A 14,715-nucleotide genomic window follows, 5' to 3' on the forward strand; every position below is an offset into this window, starting at 1 on the left:
GATTATGTTGCAACAACGTTCATGAATAACGTCAACAAACGAATTTTTGGTTGTGTCATTTTTATTGAAAAAATTCGACAGTTTTGGTTTGGTTTTTTTGAGATTAATCATTATCAATACAAAAAATGTATAATCATCATTATAATTATATTATTTTATTAATATTTCTAATCAGTTTATCTTTTATAAATTGTAATGAAAAAAATTGGAAACAAAAAGATATTCGTGATTATAATGATGCCGATCTTGAACGTCTTTTTGATCAATGGGAAGAAAATGAAGAACCATTACCTGAAGATGAATTACCCGAACATTTACGTAAATCACCACAATTAGATATGACAAAAATGGATTTTTCAAATCCAGAAAATGTTTTAAAATTAAGTAAAAAAGGTAAAACATTAATGGCATTCGTTTCGGTTGATGAAATGCCAACACGTGATGAAACCGAAACAATAACATCATTATGGCAATCAAGTTTACAAAATAATCATATTATTTGTGATCGTTTTATTGTTGATGATAATCGTGCTATATTTATGTTTAAAGATGGTTCACAAGCATGGGATGCTAAAGAATTTCTTATCAAACAAAAACGTTGTAAAGATGTTACAATTGAAAATAAAGTTTATCCGGGTATATATTCAAAACAGGAGAAGGAAGAATTATAATTCGAAAATTTTTTATTAACTTGTAATGTTTTTTTTTGCTGTTGAAATAATAATAAAATTATACAAATTTTTTCTTTGATTTTTTTCTATGATTACGATTTTTAAAACGATGAAATCTAGTATTATTAGTTTGTATTTGACATTGTGAACCAGAATATTCTTTACGACAACGACAACGATTAACACCAGCACATTTTCCATTATTCAAACATGGTATTGAACATTTTGAATATTCACATCTGGCAGAATGATTGAGAGAAAATCAAAAAATCAATCAATGAAATTCAATTAATAGAAATTGAATATGACATTTACCTTGGACCATAATAACCACGTCGACAAAGACACGAATCTTTTTGTATACATTTTCCACCATTCAAACATTTTTGGCTACAAATTCCACCCTGAATTGAATGAAAAAATGAAGCTTTTGTATTGATTTCATAAGGGAAAATTTTGAAAAAAATACCTCACAATGTAAACCTTGAAATCCTTGTGAACAAACACAAACACCCGGTGCAATACATGTTCCACCATTCATACATTGTGGATAACAAAGTGCTGATTCACAATATTTACCAAGAAAACCTTAGATTGAAAAACAAAACAAGAGAAAAAAACATTGAAAAAAATAAGTCAAAAATTTGGAACGAAAAAGAAATACCTGTAGGACAAACACAAATTTTTTCGATATTACATTTACCATTATTACCACATTTTTTATCGCATTCAGGATCCGGACCATGATATGTACATTGTTTTTGTAATTTTAAACGAATCGGTGTACCAGCAACATATTGATTAGTATCAATATTAATTATTCGTAATCCTAATGTAAATGATGCAATTCCAGATTGATTTCCAACACAAGGAATGAAAACTTGAAAGACTTTTGGCTGTTTAGGCACCAAACCTTTTGATTCGATTGATAATACGGGTGCCTTTAAAATATCATTATTAAATGATTGTAATTGATCAAAATCATAATAATAATTTCGATTTATTCCAGATTTCCATGTAAAATTTACTGATGTTACTTGTGATGGTATTATTGGTAAATATTTTTCAAAATTTGGATCCAAAACATATGGTAAAACAACACCATCAACAATTGCATGAATTTTCATTGGAAATCCTATGAAAAACAGACAAACAAACAAATCAGATTAAAATTTGCTCCCACAAACAAAAATCCATTTCAAAATCAGTGATGAATAAACCAAGGGAAAAATACCATTGAAAAATTGCTTTACTTGCATTTCATCGATCCAAAGTGACATATCACCATCTTTATTATTATTATTGATGGTTGTTGTCATCATCGAGCTATGTTGTTGTTGTTGTTGTTCATAATTATAATTATCATGATCCGAAGCATCAATTTCGGTTAATTTCAAACAAAATAATAATAATAATAACAATAAATTTAGATAGACAAATAAATTAGAAAAATATCGACGAAGATGATGATGATGATGATAATTAACAATAATAAGAGAAACGTTGATGTTCATCTCTAACAAACAAATTATTATTATCGATCGAATTCGATGATAATGTGTATACATCCATACACCACGCGCACACACACACACTTATTGAAGAAGGAAAAATGAATTTATATTTTACATATTCTCGATATGTGGTTTTTGGAGCCAGAAAATACTTTAAATTTCCAAATGATAATCAATGAAAAAATTGGATCACAAATCGAATCAATTCGAAGACCCAACAACAACCAAAAAACCAAAACAAAGGCGTGGCAACAACAACAACAACAACAGACCAGCTGTGTTCATACAGGTGAAAGGCGCTTAATTTTGAGAAAAAAAAAATTTGAATTTATTTGATTGATTGTAATTAACCTTTGCAATTTAGAAAAATCATAAATCATCGATGGTTGTTGCTGTTGTTTGTGTGATCGAATAATTTCCAAATAAAGATTTAAATAAATCATTTTTAGCATCATCTTCCATTATTGTACGATCTAATGGTGCCATAAAATTTACCAATTTTTCATGAATATCATAACGAATTTTTCTACCTTTACTTGCTTTTGTATCGATTAGTTTTTTTGATTTATTACGTAATCGTTGTATTTCGGTAATTTTGTTCGATGATAAATATTCAGAGGATGCGGTGTTCGATGTCTTACTTTCGATTATTTGCCGCAATAATGATTGATAAAAATCATCATCATCAAATATATGACCATCATCATCGATTTCATCATCCTCGACATTACCAATAATTTTATATTGACTTCGTTTGATTTTCGTACGATTTATTAATCGTTCTTTATCCATAAGAATTTTATCAATTATTTTCGATGGACGAATATTGAATGAATCAAATTTTTTAAGATTAATATTCTGATGAACAAATTTTGTTTTCTCATGCCATTCATCAATTATTTCTGGATAATATTGTTTTAATGTACAAAATCTTTTTGCTAAAATTTTTTCCGAATTTGTTGATTTTCTTTTTTTCATTTTCGTTGTTTCAAGATCACCATCATCATTATTATTGCAAATCAAATCATCCATTTCCAGAAAAATATTTTGTAATTTTTGAATTCCTTTCAATGATTGATTTTTCATTTCCATATTTCGTTCATCATTGTTTAATATGGACAAATCCAATGGTAAACGATTTGATAATGTTAAAATTTTTTGCATTTTCATACGTAAATTCAATAAAGATTCATAAAGAATTAATTGATTTTTCACTGAAATTGCTTTCATTTCCAGTTCATCATTATAATCATTCATAATATTTAAATTTTGTTGTTTTGGTTCTTTATGATCATATAGGATGGGGGATTGATCTTCATCCGAATGTTGATGGTCATCTTCTTCATCATCGAAAGAATGATATTCATCTTCATCATCGATACTTTCTTCTTCTTCATCAATATTTTCGTCAACATGTTCAAAACTTTCGATAAAATCTTGTCGTTTAATTTTTTTACCCGAATAACGTTTATCAAATGATGATAATTGTCGGATTTGATTTCGACGAATCTGGCTAATTGTTGGATTTTCATATTGTCTATCTTCTGCATTTAGATTAACTTCAAAAATTTTTGTTGCTAATGTTGATTCATCTTGTCCATCATTATCAATATCAATTGAAATAGGTTCTGGATTGATTAATGAATCAAGTTCTTTGGATAAAGTTTTATTTTGCATTTTGTTCGTTGAAACAAAAATCACTAAAATCAACAAACCAAAATGATGAAAACATGCATGCTTTGCCAAAAAAAAAACGTGCATGTGTTGAAAGATGACTCTGAGTTCAATCGTTAGGGTGTGCTACAATCACCCTTTTACTGTAAATATAAATTTGAATATCACTTTAATAAAATATCATCAGTTGTTTTGATCGAATAACATGGTAGCAGAGCTACAATTTTTTGTTTGTTTTTAATTTTGTGTTTATTATTGATTGATTGTTCGACATAGTATGTTCTTGAGATCAATGGCTTCGAATAATAATAATCAGCCGATCAACAACAATGAAGTATCCTCAAGGATGGAAGCAACGTCAACACAACAAATTGTTCCGGTTATTCAATCGTTACCGCATGTTGAAATACTTGATGGAAAGAATTTTCGTCGTTGGTTGGACGATATTGTAATTTTTGCCGAAGTTGCCGGTTGTGGTGATCTTCTTTATGCTCGTCATACCAATGTATCGACTGATCGTAAACCGGATTTAAAACGTTTGAAATTTCGATTGTTATCGTTTATGAAGCCAGAGATACGGGAGGCAGTTAAGAATCATGATTATCCGAATCAAATCATTGCTGACTTAAAAAGGAGATTCGATCGTCCGAATAGTCTGCGATTAGCCAGAATCGTGGAAGAAATTATGAATATGAAAATGAAATCTTCGGAAGAACTTGAAGTTTATTTATGCCGATTTGATGCAAAATTTCAAGAAGCGAAAAATAACGGTGCCAACATCCAGGAAGAAATTATTGTTCTTATTTTACTTAATTCGTTGCCACCGGAAATGTCAAAAATCAAAGATGCTATATTGGATTCTATCGACGACATGGATTCTGTCAATTTAGATAATGTCAAAGAAAAGCTTCGTAAGAAATGCGCTAGAATCAAGAAAAATGAAAATATTGATCAACATCAACAAGCCTTTGCTTCCACCAGTCGACAACCAGTGAGAAATCGCAATGAAAACATCAAATGTTTCAATTGTGGGCTTGAAGGCCATATTTCACGAAATTGTCCCAACAATAATCGTCGTTTCAATCAACCTAGATATGTGACTAGATCAAATGAATCTGATAATACGCGTCGTGAACGTTGGTCGAATGTCAATCCTAACGTCTCAAATAATAATCGTAACCGGAGATTTGCATCGTATGCTGCTGATCCAGATAATGATAACAACGAATCGGAACAACAACAAACTGGACATGCATTTACGATTATTGATAACAATGATGGAAAATCAACAGACTGGTACGTTGATAGTGCTTCATCTGGTCACTATGTGAACAATGAAAATCAATTGGATAATAAACAATCTGTTTCTGCTGCTGTGATTACTGCTAATGGTCAACAGTGTAATGTATCATCGATTGGCGACTTGAATATGAAAACCGATAATGGATTTGTAATGAATATGAAACAAGTTGAATGTGTACCATCATTTGGCAAAAATTTATTATCTGTTCCTGTATCTTGTGATCGTGGAAACATCGTCATTTTTGATGAAAACAAATGTATCTTTCTGGATAAAAATAATTGTAACTTAAAATATAATGAAAAAGCTGTAACATTGAATGTTCCGCGTGTTGGTAACGCTTATGTTTTTAAAGCCAATAAAATAAGTTCACAACAGTATATTTCGGGTAATTCAATGGCAGTTCAACAGTCATATTGGCATCAGAGACTGGGCCATCCTAGTATTGATAAAATGCGCCGAATTTTGAAAAATTCAAAAATCGATAAATTTCAATGTGATGAATGTCGCTTATCAAAATGTGTTCGTACTTCTCATCCGTTGGTGAAAGAAAATTATGGTTTTATGCAACGAATTAGTGCTGATTTGATTGGTCCATTGCCGGAATCTGGAACTGGACACAAATTCGTTTTACATTTGGTCGAGCATCATACTTCGTTTGGTGGTGTTTATACTATCAAAACTAAAGACGAATCAGTGAAACATGTGATAGAATTCATTGATTATTGTGAAAATCAAACTGGTCAGAAATTGAAAGAATTTCTATCGGATAATGGTACTGAATTCGTAAATTATCAGCTGCAGTATCATCTGAAACGGAAGGGCGTTGAATTTGTTACGACAACGCCATACACATCTCAACAGAATGGTAAAGTTGAGAGAAGAAATCGCACACTTATGGACTGTGCCAGAACGATTCTTAAGGATTCAAAATTACCGAACGAATTTTGGCCATTTGCAGTGAATACAGCAAATTATTTGATTAATCGTTGGCCAACACGAAATATGATCATACCATACGAAAAATTTATGGGTCGTAAAGTATCGTATGATCACATGAAAGTTTTTGGTTGTCTTGCCTATTGGCGTATTAATGATACGATGCGGGCCAGCAAATTTGACCATAAAGGACAGAGAATGGTGTTTGTTGGCTATTCTACAACGAATAAAAATTATTTGCTGTTGGATCCGAAGAATAGTAACGTAATCAAATCATGTGATGTTGTTTTTAATGAAGATAAAATGGGGTACCCAGTTATCATGGGAACCGAATCCGAAAGTCCACATCCGGCGTTGGCAGAACACGATTATTGTAAAGCATTAAGTGTGACATCTGATTCGTCTGATTTGATAACTTATCGAGAGGCATTGAATTCTCCGGATCATATCAAATGGCAACAAGCTATTGACAAAGAATTGAATGATCTGGTCCAGAAGGGCGTGTATCGGGTTGTGGACCAGATCACGAAAACACCGTTAAGTACTAAATGGGTCCTGGTTAAGAAAAGAGATGGACGATATAAAGCAAGAATCGTTGTGCGGGGTTTTGAACAACATAATGTGGACAAAACGTATGCCCCAACGTTACAGATTTCTTCGCTAAAAATAGTATTGACATTGGCGTTATCACGTAAAATGACAATCAAACAATTGGATATAAGTACGGCCTTCCTTTATTCAAAATTACAAACCGATGTGTACGTGATACCACCGACAGGTGTAAACGATAAGTATTGGAAGTTAGAAAAAGCATTATATGGTTTAAAGGAAGCGCCGTTAGCTTGGTACAACACTTTCAAACATTTTCTTATTGACGATTTAAAATTGAAATGTTCGCTTGTAGATCCGTGTGTTTTCTTTTCCGACGAAATTATTATGGCCGTATATGTCGATGACATTATCGTGGCTGCAAAAGACGAAAACACGACCGATCGTATAATCAAAATGATACAGAATAAATTTGATATTCATGATTTTGGCGATTGCAAAATGTATCTTGGACTAAACATAAAGGTATCGAATGAATGTATCAGTATCGATCAAACGAAATATATTGAAGAAGTTTTGAATGAATTTAATATGGTGAATAGTAATTCAACTTTACTGCCTATGGACAATCTCGAGGATTTTTCTAATTACCCGATTGAAACTGGACTAAAGGTAAAAGAACTACTAGGTAGTCTTAATTATATTGCGACACGTACTCGTCCGGACATTGCTATCTGCGTATCGCATCTTGGAAAATTTGCCAGTAAACCATCTCGTGAATTATGGACCGCATGCAAAAGGGTACTGCGGTATTTAAATGGAACGAAAAACCTGAAAATGATGCTGTATCCAGTGAAAGATTGGACAATTAAAACGTATACGGACGCTAGTTTCCGATCCGACAATGATCAATATGCAACCAGTGGTGCAATATTACTATTGGATAAATCACCGATTTATTGGTCGTCAAAGAAGCAACAACGACTGGCACACTCAACATGTGAAGCGGAGTTGGTGGCTGCCTTGGACGGGTGGAAATTTGCCGAACCAATTCGACAGTTCATTCGTGAATTGGGAATTGAATGTAAAGTGAATCTTTTGATAGATAGTTCGGCCACGGTTTCAATCCTTGATAATAATGCCTTCAAACGGTCAAGATATTTCGAATATGACCAAAAGGTTTTGGTATCCAAAATCAACAATGATCCCAATCTAATAGTGACGAAAGTATCAACATCCGATCAGCTAGCTGACGCCCTGACGAAACCTTTATCATCAATTAAATTAAACTATTTTGTTAAAAGAACTCTGAGTCAAGAGGGAGTGTTGAAAGATGACTCTGAGTTCAATCGTTAGGGTGTGCTACAATCACCCTTTTACTGTAAATATAAATTTGAATATCACTTTAATAAAATATGATCAGTTGTTTTGATCGAATAACAGCATGCATGTCATTTTTGCGTGGATAATCATATCATCTGCCATCTACTGGAATTCATTGGATACTGAGCAACGATTCAGGTGATTGATGTGTCAATTGTATATAGCCGAGTGAACTTTTGTTTAGCAAAAAAAAAAATTTTATTCTGGGCGTTCTGAAAACAAAAAAAGAATAATCAAATCATCATCAAATCATCATCATCGTAAAAAACATTCCAAATCAAAACGACAATTAATCTGTTAACTTGAAGTTTATCGAAGTTTATTGAAATCCGAAACGAAAAAATGACTGATGCAAAATATTTTGCCAACACCAAAAAAGGTGAAATATTCGAATTGAAAAGTGAATTGAATAGTGATAAAAAAGAAAAACGAAGAGAAGCTGTTAAAAAAGTTATTGCATCAATGACTGTTGGTAAAGATGTATCGGCTTTATTTCCTGATGTTGTTAATTGTATGCAAACTGATAATTTGGAATTGAAAAAATTGGTCTATCTTTATTTGATGAATTATGCTAAAAGTCAACCTGATCTAGCCATTATGGCTGTTAATACATTTGTACGAGATTGTGAAGATCCAAATCCATTGATTCGTGCATTGGCTGTACGTACTATGGGCTGTATTCGTGTGGATAAAATTACTGAATATCTTTGTGAACCACTTCGAAAATGTTTACGTGATGAAGATCCTTATGTAAGAAAAACAGCTGCAGTATGTGTTGCTAAATTACATGATATTAATGCACAAATGGTTGAAGAACAAGGATTTCTTGATCTACTTAAAGATTTACTGTCGGATTCAAATCCAATGGTTGTTGCTAATGCAGTGGCTGCATTATCCGAAATAAATGAAGCATCAAGTTCGGGAAAATCATTAGTCGATTTGAATATGCAAACAATTAATAAATTATTGACAGCATTGAATGAATGTAATGAATGGGGACAGGTATTCATATTGGATGCATTGGCTAATTATACACCGGCCGATGATCGTGAAGCACAAAGTATTTGTGAACGTGTTACACCACGTTTAGCACATGCAAATGCAGCCGTTGTTTTAAGTGCTGTAAAAGTTTTAATGAAATTTCTTGAAATGATTGCACAGGATTCTGATTTTGTTGGTACATTGACAAAAAAATTAGCACCACCATTGGTTACCTTGTTATCAAGTGAACCTGAAGTTCAATATGTAGCATTACGTAATATAAATTTAATCGTACAAAAACGACCAGATATTCTTAAACATGAAATGAAAGTATTTTTTGTCAAATATAATGATCCTATTTATGTTAAATTGGAAAAATTAGATATTATGATACGATTAGCATCACAGGCTAATATTAATCAAGTACTTGCCGAATTAAAAGAATATGCAACCGAAGTTGATGTGGATTTTGTACGAAAAGCAGTTCGTGCTATTGGTCGTTGTGCAATTAAAGTTGAACAATCAGCTGAACGTTGTGTAGCAACATTATTGGAATTGATACAGACCAAAGTAAATTATGTTGTACAAGAAGCTATTGTTGTTATTAAAGATATTTTCCGAAAATATCCTAATAAATATGAAAGCATTATTTCAACTTTGTGTGAAAATTTAGATACATTGGACGAACCAGAAGCACGTGCATCAATGATTTGGATTATTGGTGAATATGCTGAACGTATTGATAATGCAGATGAATTATTGGAAACATTTTTGGAAGGTTTTCATGATGAAAATACACAAGTTCAATTACAACTGTTAACAGCTATCGTAAAATTATTTCTTAAACGACCAACCGAAACACAAGAATTAGTACAACAAGTATTAAGTTTGGCTACACAGGATAGTGATAATCCTGATCTTCGTGATCGTGGTTTTATTTATTGGCGTTTATTATCAACAGATCCTGCTGCTGCTAAAGAAGTTGTTTTGGCTGAAAAACCATTAATTTCTGAAGAAACTGATCTATTGGAACCAACATTATTGGATGAATTAATCTGTCATATTGGTAGTTTGGCATCAGTTTATCATAAACCACCATCATCATTTGTTGAAGGTCGTAGTGGTTATCAACGTAAAACATTAATGAGTCGTAATGGTTCGGGTGATGATAATACCAATGCTGGTGAACAACAACAAGCACAACCAACTGTTATTCCAGCTGCTGATAGTTTAATTGGTGATCTTCTTAGTTTGGATATTAATGCATCTGGTTCGACAAATGTTTATCCATCGGCAACTACTGCCGGTGGTAGTAATCTTGATTTTCTTGGTAATGGTTTGGATACATTGCTTGGTGGCGGTGTTAGTTCAGATCAACCATCAACTACAGGTGCAGCATCTTCATCAACTGCTGGATTATCGACCACCGGTCTATTGGGCGATATTTTTGGTCTGGCAACTTCCGAAACATTTTATTCACCACCAAAACAAGTAAACATTTTATTTTCTTATTTTACAAAGTTAATTAATTGAAAATTTTTTCAAAATCTAGGTTTGGTTGCCAGCAGTTCGTGGTAAAGGATTAGAAATTGAAGGAACATTTTCCAGACGTAATGGTCAAATCTATATGGATATGACATTTCATAATAAAGCAATGCAAGCAATGGGTGGATTTGCTATACAATTTAATAAGAATAGTTTTGGTTTAACACCGGCACAACCATTGCAAGTACCAACACCATTACAACCAAATACAAATGCTGATGTTAGTCTGCAATTGAATACAACTGGACAAGTACAAAAAATGGATCCATTAACAAGTTTACAGGTTGCCGTTAAAAATCATGTTGATGTTTTTTATTTTAGCTGTATAATACCGATCAATGTATTTTGCAGTGAAGATGGTGCTATGGATAAACGTGTATTTCTTTCAACATGGAAAGATATACCAGCACAAAATGAAGTACAATTTAATATTGAAAATGTTACAATGACTGTTGAACAAATATCACAAAAATTACAATCAAATAATATTTTCACTATTGCCCGACGTAATGTTGAAGGTCAAGATATGCTTTATCAATCAATGAAATTTACAAATAATATTTGGGTATTGGCCGAATTAAAAATCCAACCGGGTAATACACAATTTGTTCTTTCATTAAAAGCACGTGTAACCGATGTAGCAACACCTGTACATCAAATTTATGATGCTATTCTTCATAATAATTAAAGTGAAATTGAATCAGCCAAAACATAATTGTTTTAGAGAGTTAATTTGTCTTTGGATTGAATTGTCATTTCTGCATTCCTCTTGTGTGTGTGTGTTTTTTTTGTCGTTAGCAAATCAATTTTTCATTCATTTCTTATAACAAACATTATTGTAATTTGAATAAATATTATTATTATTATTAGTGGAAAAAAACCTGTAATCTTTAATTAAAACAACCAAAAAAATAAAAGAAAAATTGTTTAAATTTCGAGGTTGATTACAAATCGAATAAGCCAAATAAACAAAAAAAAACACTACCGGTCCCTATATTGTTAAAATAGAATCGAATGATAATATAATTAAATTTAAATAAAAAAAAATCTGATTAGTGTCAATTTGATTTGAATTTCCTGAAACTTTTACTGAAAAAAAATAAACATAAAGAGAATGAAAACCATATTTTACCAATGAATAACCCTTTTTTTCCATACCAATCATACTATTAGATTGTCGGATTAGTATAATTTTTTTCCGTGTTTCAAGAGAGTGATCAACTTGTCAAACTTTGTTAATCATCAACATGTACTCTATGGCAAAACAACAACAGAATTTCTTGAAGAGATTATTATTGAAATCATATCAAAAAAAATCACAGCACGATTGATTTGAAATGTTATTTTAACATGAAAAATTGTTTTTTTTTCATATTTGTGATTCATCAATTTCATAATTTGTTTAAGCAGGGAAGGTAAAAACTCGACACACAAAATTAAATACAAATATTTTCATTATTATCCCCCTGTTTCATTCATTCATTTTTGTTTCCAAGTTGATATAGTGTGACAGGTATTTGTTGTATTTGTTATTGTTTGGTTGGTTATCGAGTTAGTTGGTTATCATTATGTGTGTGTGGCCTACATGTATTACATAAATAAGCTTATAACAAAAATAAATAAGTGTTTTCAATTAAATTATGACCAAGCAAATGAAAAAAAAATTACTGTCAAGAATTTACTTAAAGAAGAAACAACAACAACAACAACAACAATCTTAAATAGAATCATCCATGCATATGATATATGATGAATTTTTTTCTTTTTTGGCGAATTAAAATAATTAAATTAAATCAATCTATCCAGTTTGGCCAAAAATACATGTCAATAACAACAACAACAACAACAACAGCAGAAAAAAACCACCCACGAAAAGAAATTTTTTTTTGCAAACGATAAATGGCCCCAAATGACAATTATTATTATTATTATTTTTTCCAGAAAAAACAACAACAACAACAAATTCTTGACAAGTTTGAAACATAAATATTGTTGTTGTTGTTGTTTGTCAGAATTTGACACCACCAATCAACAATCAACAACAAATATAACACGTGATAGAGAGTTTTTTTCGGGTAAAGTTTTACTCTTTTTTTTTGTTGATTGGGTGACGATCGGGTGGTCTGATTGCATACCGAATGAAATATGACCACCGACCCAACAATAACAACAACAACAAACGATAATGATAACATAACCCAAAAATAAATAAATAATGATGATGATTATCGTTAAAGGAGACCTAAGACCTCTTGTAGTGCGTGTTACGCTAATAAAAATTATTATCATTATTTTTGTTGAATTACGATTCATTCAAATGAGCGAAATGAATGAATAATGATGACCACCACCATCATCATCAAACAAACGACAATTATCGACCATTAATATTTTTTTTTTTTTTTTTAGATGACGATAATTAGATCTATTACTTTTTCAACAACAACAACAAAAAATGTTTATAGGCCAAAACACATAAACCCAGCATATACAATGTATAATGACCAAAACCCGAGAAAACAGAAAAAAATCAATAAATATCAATGGTGGTCAAAACGAATTTCGGGTGCTGTAATTTATCACACACAAAAATGCTACCACACACAAACATAAACATTCAACAAGAAAATAATCAAATTTGTTCCCAGTTAAACAAGAAATTTTCCCATACAATCATCATCATCGATTATTGAAAAAATTCATTGGAATTTTTGAAAGCAAAAGTTTTCCAATTGTGAAAAAACAACATGTATCCTTGGCAAATTGAACAAACAACACACACACCCAGAATTTATCATAAAAACAACGGGATCAACATTGCAATCTTTTTTAGAAAAATTGGGACATTGGTTGATTGGTTAATTGATTTTTCTTCCTATAGGTTCTGGGTAACCGTTTATGTTTTTGAAACAAACAAAACAAACACCGCATGAATCAATGGTAATAATCATTTGATGATTATCATTATGATGATGATGATGATTGTCACTTTTTTTCTCTTATTTCGTCAAATGGAAATATTTGGCGTCGATGGGTCCACTTTCATTTAAATTTTTATTTTTCTGTTGACCTCGGGCCACAAAATGACCGATATATTTAGGGTGATTGTTGAGCAATAAAAAATCAAACAACAACAGTATATAGAAAAAAAAGTGACCAAAAATAGGACAAGAAAAATTGATTGAAATTTTTTTTTCTTTGAATGAATTTATTCAACAACAAAAAAACGAAAATCTCCAATGAATAATTATTGACAGATGTTTATCGATGAAAAAAAGCGAAATGGGAAAAATTCTTTCTTTGCAATTTTTTACCGAGTTTCCCAGGTTGATTAGCGTTTTCATTTTGAATCGTTTTAGTCCGATTTTGGAATTTTTTTTTCAAAAAAATCGATTCAAATGATGATGATGAGTCCCTTGAGTAACAAAAACAATTGATCAAGAATAGTGAAATGAAATATTTATGAAATGTTAATTATGAATTAACACCCTCCCCCCCGAAAAAAGAGTTAGCCTTTGGAGTTTTTTTTCGAAAAAAAATGTTTAAAAATGAAATGAATTTTTTTTTGTCAAATCAATCGATCGATCGATCGATCGATCGATCGAACATAATGATATAGCCATAATATCATTATCATTTTCAAAAGAATCCCTAAAATGAATAATAATATCAGTCGGTCAGTCAGTCAGTCGGTGTAAAAACAAAGAAACCATTAGTGTCTTCGAAGAAGAAGAAGAAGCGAAAAAACAAGCAAACTGAAGAAGCAAGCAAACGGGTTTTATTGCTTTTTTTTGGCTCTTTTTGGATTGTTTTTGGTTATTTAGACAACAACAATTATTTTCGGTCAAAATATTTTTTTCGTTTCGTTTTTCTGTTTTGTTTCATTATTTCATTAAGGGAGAAAGAAAGAAAAAATTATTTCAAAAAACAAAAAACAAAAAACAAAAACCCGACAATGATGATTGTCGGTGTCACCAATGGCCCAGCAAAATGTAATCATTATCATCATTGATCAGAGGGTCATCGAATGAATCAATAGATATTATTACCCATCATCATCATTGCCTACATCTTCTGTGTGTGAATTTCGGTTCGGTTTTTTTAAATATCGCCGACAATTATGTTTTTATGGGGGGCAGATATAATAAAAAAAAGAAAG

The 14,715-nt window shown here is 31.4% G+C and overlaps 4 protein-coding genes across 6 annotated transcripts; 2 read left to right on the forward strand and 2 right to left on the reverse strand.

The window, feature by feature from the left end:
- Positions 1-750, forward strand: boca (LDLR chaperone boca). The gene is made up of 2 exons (XM_075820229.1): positions 1-127; positions 220-750. The coding sequence occupies exons 1-2, from the start codon at positions 22-24 to the stop codon at positions 669-671; spliced, it is 558 nt and encodes a 185-aa protein (XP_075676344.1). The 5' UTR covers positions 1-21; the 3' UTR covers positions 672-750.
- On the reverse strand, positions 666-2,408 carry shf (WNT inhibitory factor 1). 3 transcript variants are annotated; one of them, XM_027350514.2, is made up of 5 exons: positions 1,906-2,408; positions 1,375-1,806; positions 1,141-1,259; positions 987-1,075; positions 666-910 (listed from the first exon to the last, which is right to left on the reverse strand). In XM_027350514.2, the coding sequence occupies exons 1-5, from the start codon at positions 2,237-2,239 to the stop codon at positions 730-732; spliced, it is 1,155 nt and encodes a 384-aa protein (XP_027206315.2). In that variant the 5' UTR covers positions 2,240-2,408; the 3' UTR covers positions 666-729. The 3 variants fall into 3 exon arrangements, with proteins under 3 accessions (XP_027206315.2, XP_075676341.1, XP_075676342.1); XM_075820226.1 differs by having other exon boundaries at positions 1,336-1,806; positions 1,906-2,402; XM_075820227.1 differs by having other exon boundaries at positions 1,336-1,806; positions 1,929-2,058.
- An 81-nt stretch (positions 2,409-2,489) lies between these two features.
- Positions 2,490-3,937, reverse strand: Aatf (Apoptosis antagonizing transcription factor). The gene has a single exon (XM_075820225.1). The coding sequence runs from the start codon at positions 3,860-3,862 to the stop codon at positions 2,555-2,557; it is 1,308 nt and encodes a 435-aa protein (XP_075676340.1). The 5' UTR covers positions 3,863-3,937; the 3' UTR covers positions 2,490-2,554.
- A 4,264-nt stretch (positions 3,938-8,201) lies between these two features.
- On the forward strand, positions 8,202-11,488 carry AP-1-2beta (adaptor protein complex 1/2, beta subunit). Its single transcript, XM_027350503.2, has 2 exons — positions 8,202-10,502; positions 10,564-11,488. The coding sequence occupies exons 1-2, from the start codon at positions 8,373-8,375 to the stop codon at positions 11,242-11,244; spliced, it is 2,811 nt and encodes a 936-aa protein (XP_027206304.1). The 5' UTR covers positions 8,202-8,372; the 3' UTR covers positions 11,245-11,488.
- Positions 11,489-14,715: the final 3,227 nt, after the last annotated feature.

This window comes from Dermatophagoides pteronyssinus, unplaced genomic scaffold (assembly GCF_027571235.1).
Source record: "Dermatophagoides pteronyssinus isolate colony J.1.1.1.1 unplaced genomic scaffold, Derpt_VIB-CSIC_2022.12 sq0006, whole genome shotgun sequence".
Lineage (NCBI taxonomy): Eukaryota > Metazoa > Arthropoda > Arachnida > Sarcoptiformes > Pyroglyphidae > Dermatophagoides > Dermatophagoides pteronyssinus.

What these genes read in the sequence shown, in the direction of transcription:
- shf (XM_075820226.1), bottom strand. Translation starts at nt 2,239, where the DNA reads ATGTATACACATTATCATCGAATTCGATCGATAATAATAATTTGTTTG. An exon ending in AATTTGTGTTTGTCCTACAG is followed by an intron (nt 1,260 to 1,335) that starts GTATTTCTTTTT and finishes TTTCAATCTAAG; the next exon opens with GTTTTCTTGGTAAATATTGT. An exon ending in TTCAAGGTTTACATTGTGAG is followed by an intron (nt 1,076 to 1,140) that starts GTATTTTTTTCA and finishes CATTCAATTCAG; the next exon opens with GGTGGAATTTGTAGCCAAAA.
- boca (XM_075820229.1), top strand. Translation starts at nt 22, where the DNA reads ATGAATAACGTCAACAAACGAATTTTTGGTTGTGTCATTTTTATTGAA. An exon ending in TCATTATCAATACAAAAAAT is followed by an intron (nt 128 to 219) that starts GTATAATCATCA and finishes GGAAACAAAAAG; the next exon opens with ATATTCGTGATTATAATGAT.
- AP-1-2beta (XM_027350503.2), top strand. Translation starts at nt 8,373, where the DNA reads ATGACTGATGCAAAATATTTTGCCAACACCAAAAAAGGTGAAATATTC. An exon ending in TTTATTCACCACCAAAACAA is followed by an intron (nt 10,503 to 10,563) that starts GTAAACATTTTA and finishes TTCAAAATCTAG; the next exon opens with GTTTGGTTGCCAGCAGTTCG.
- Aatf (XM_075820225.1), bottom strand. Translation starts at nt 3,862, where the DNA reads ATGCAAAATAAAACTTTATCCAAAGAACTTGATTCATTAATCAATCCA.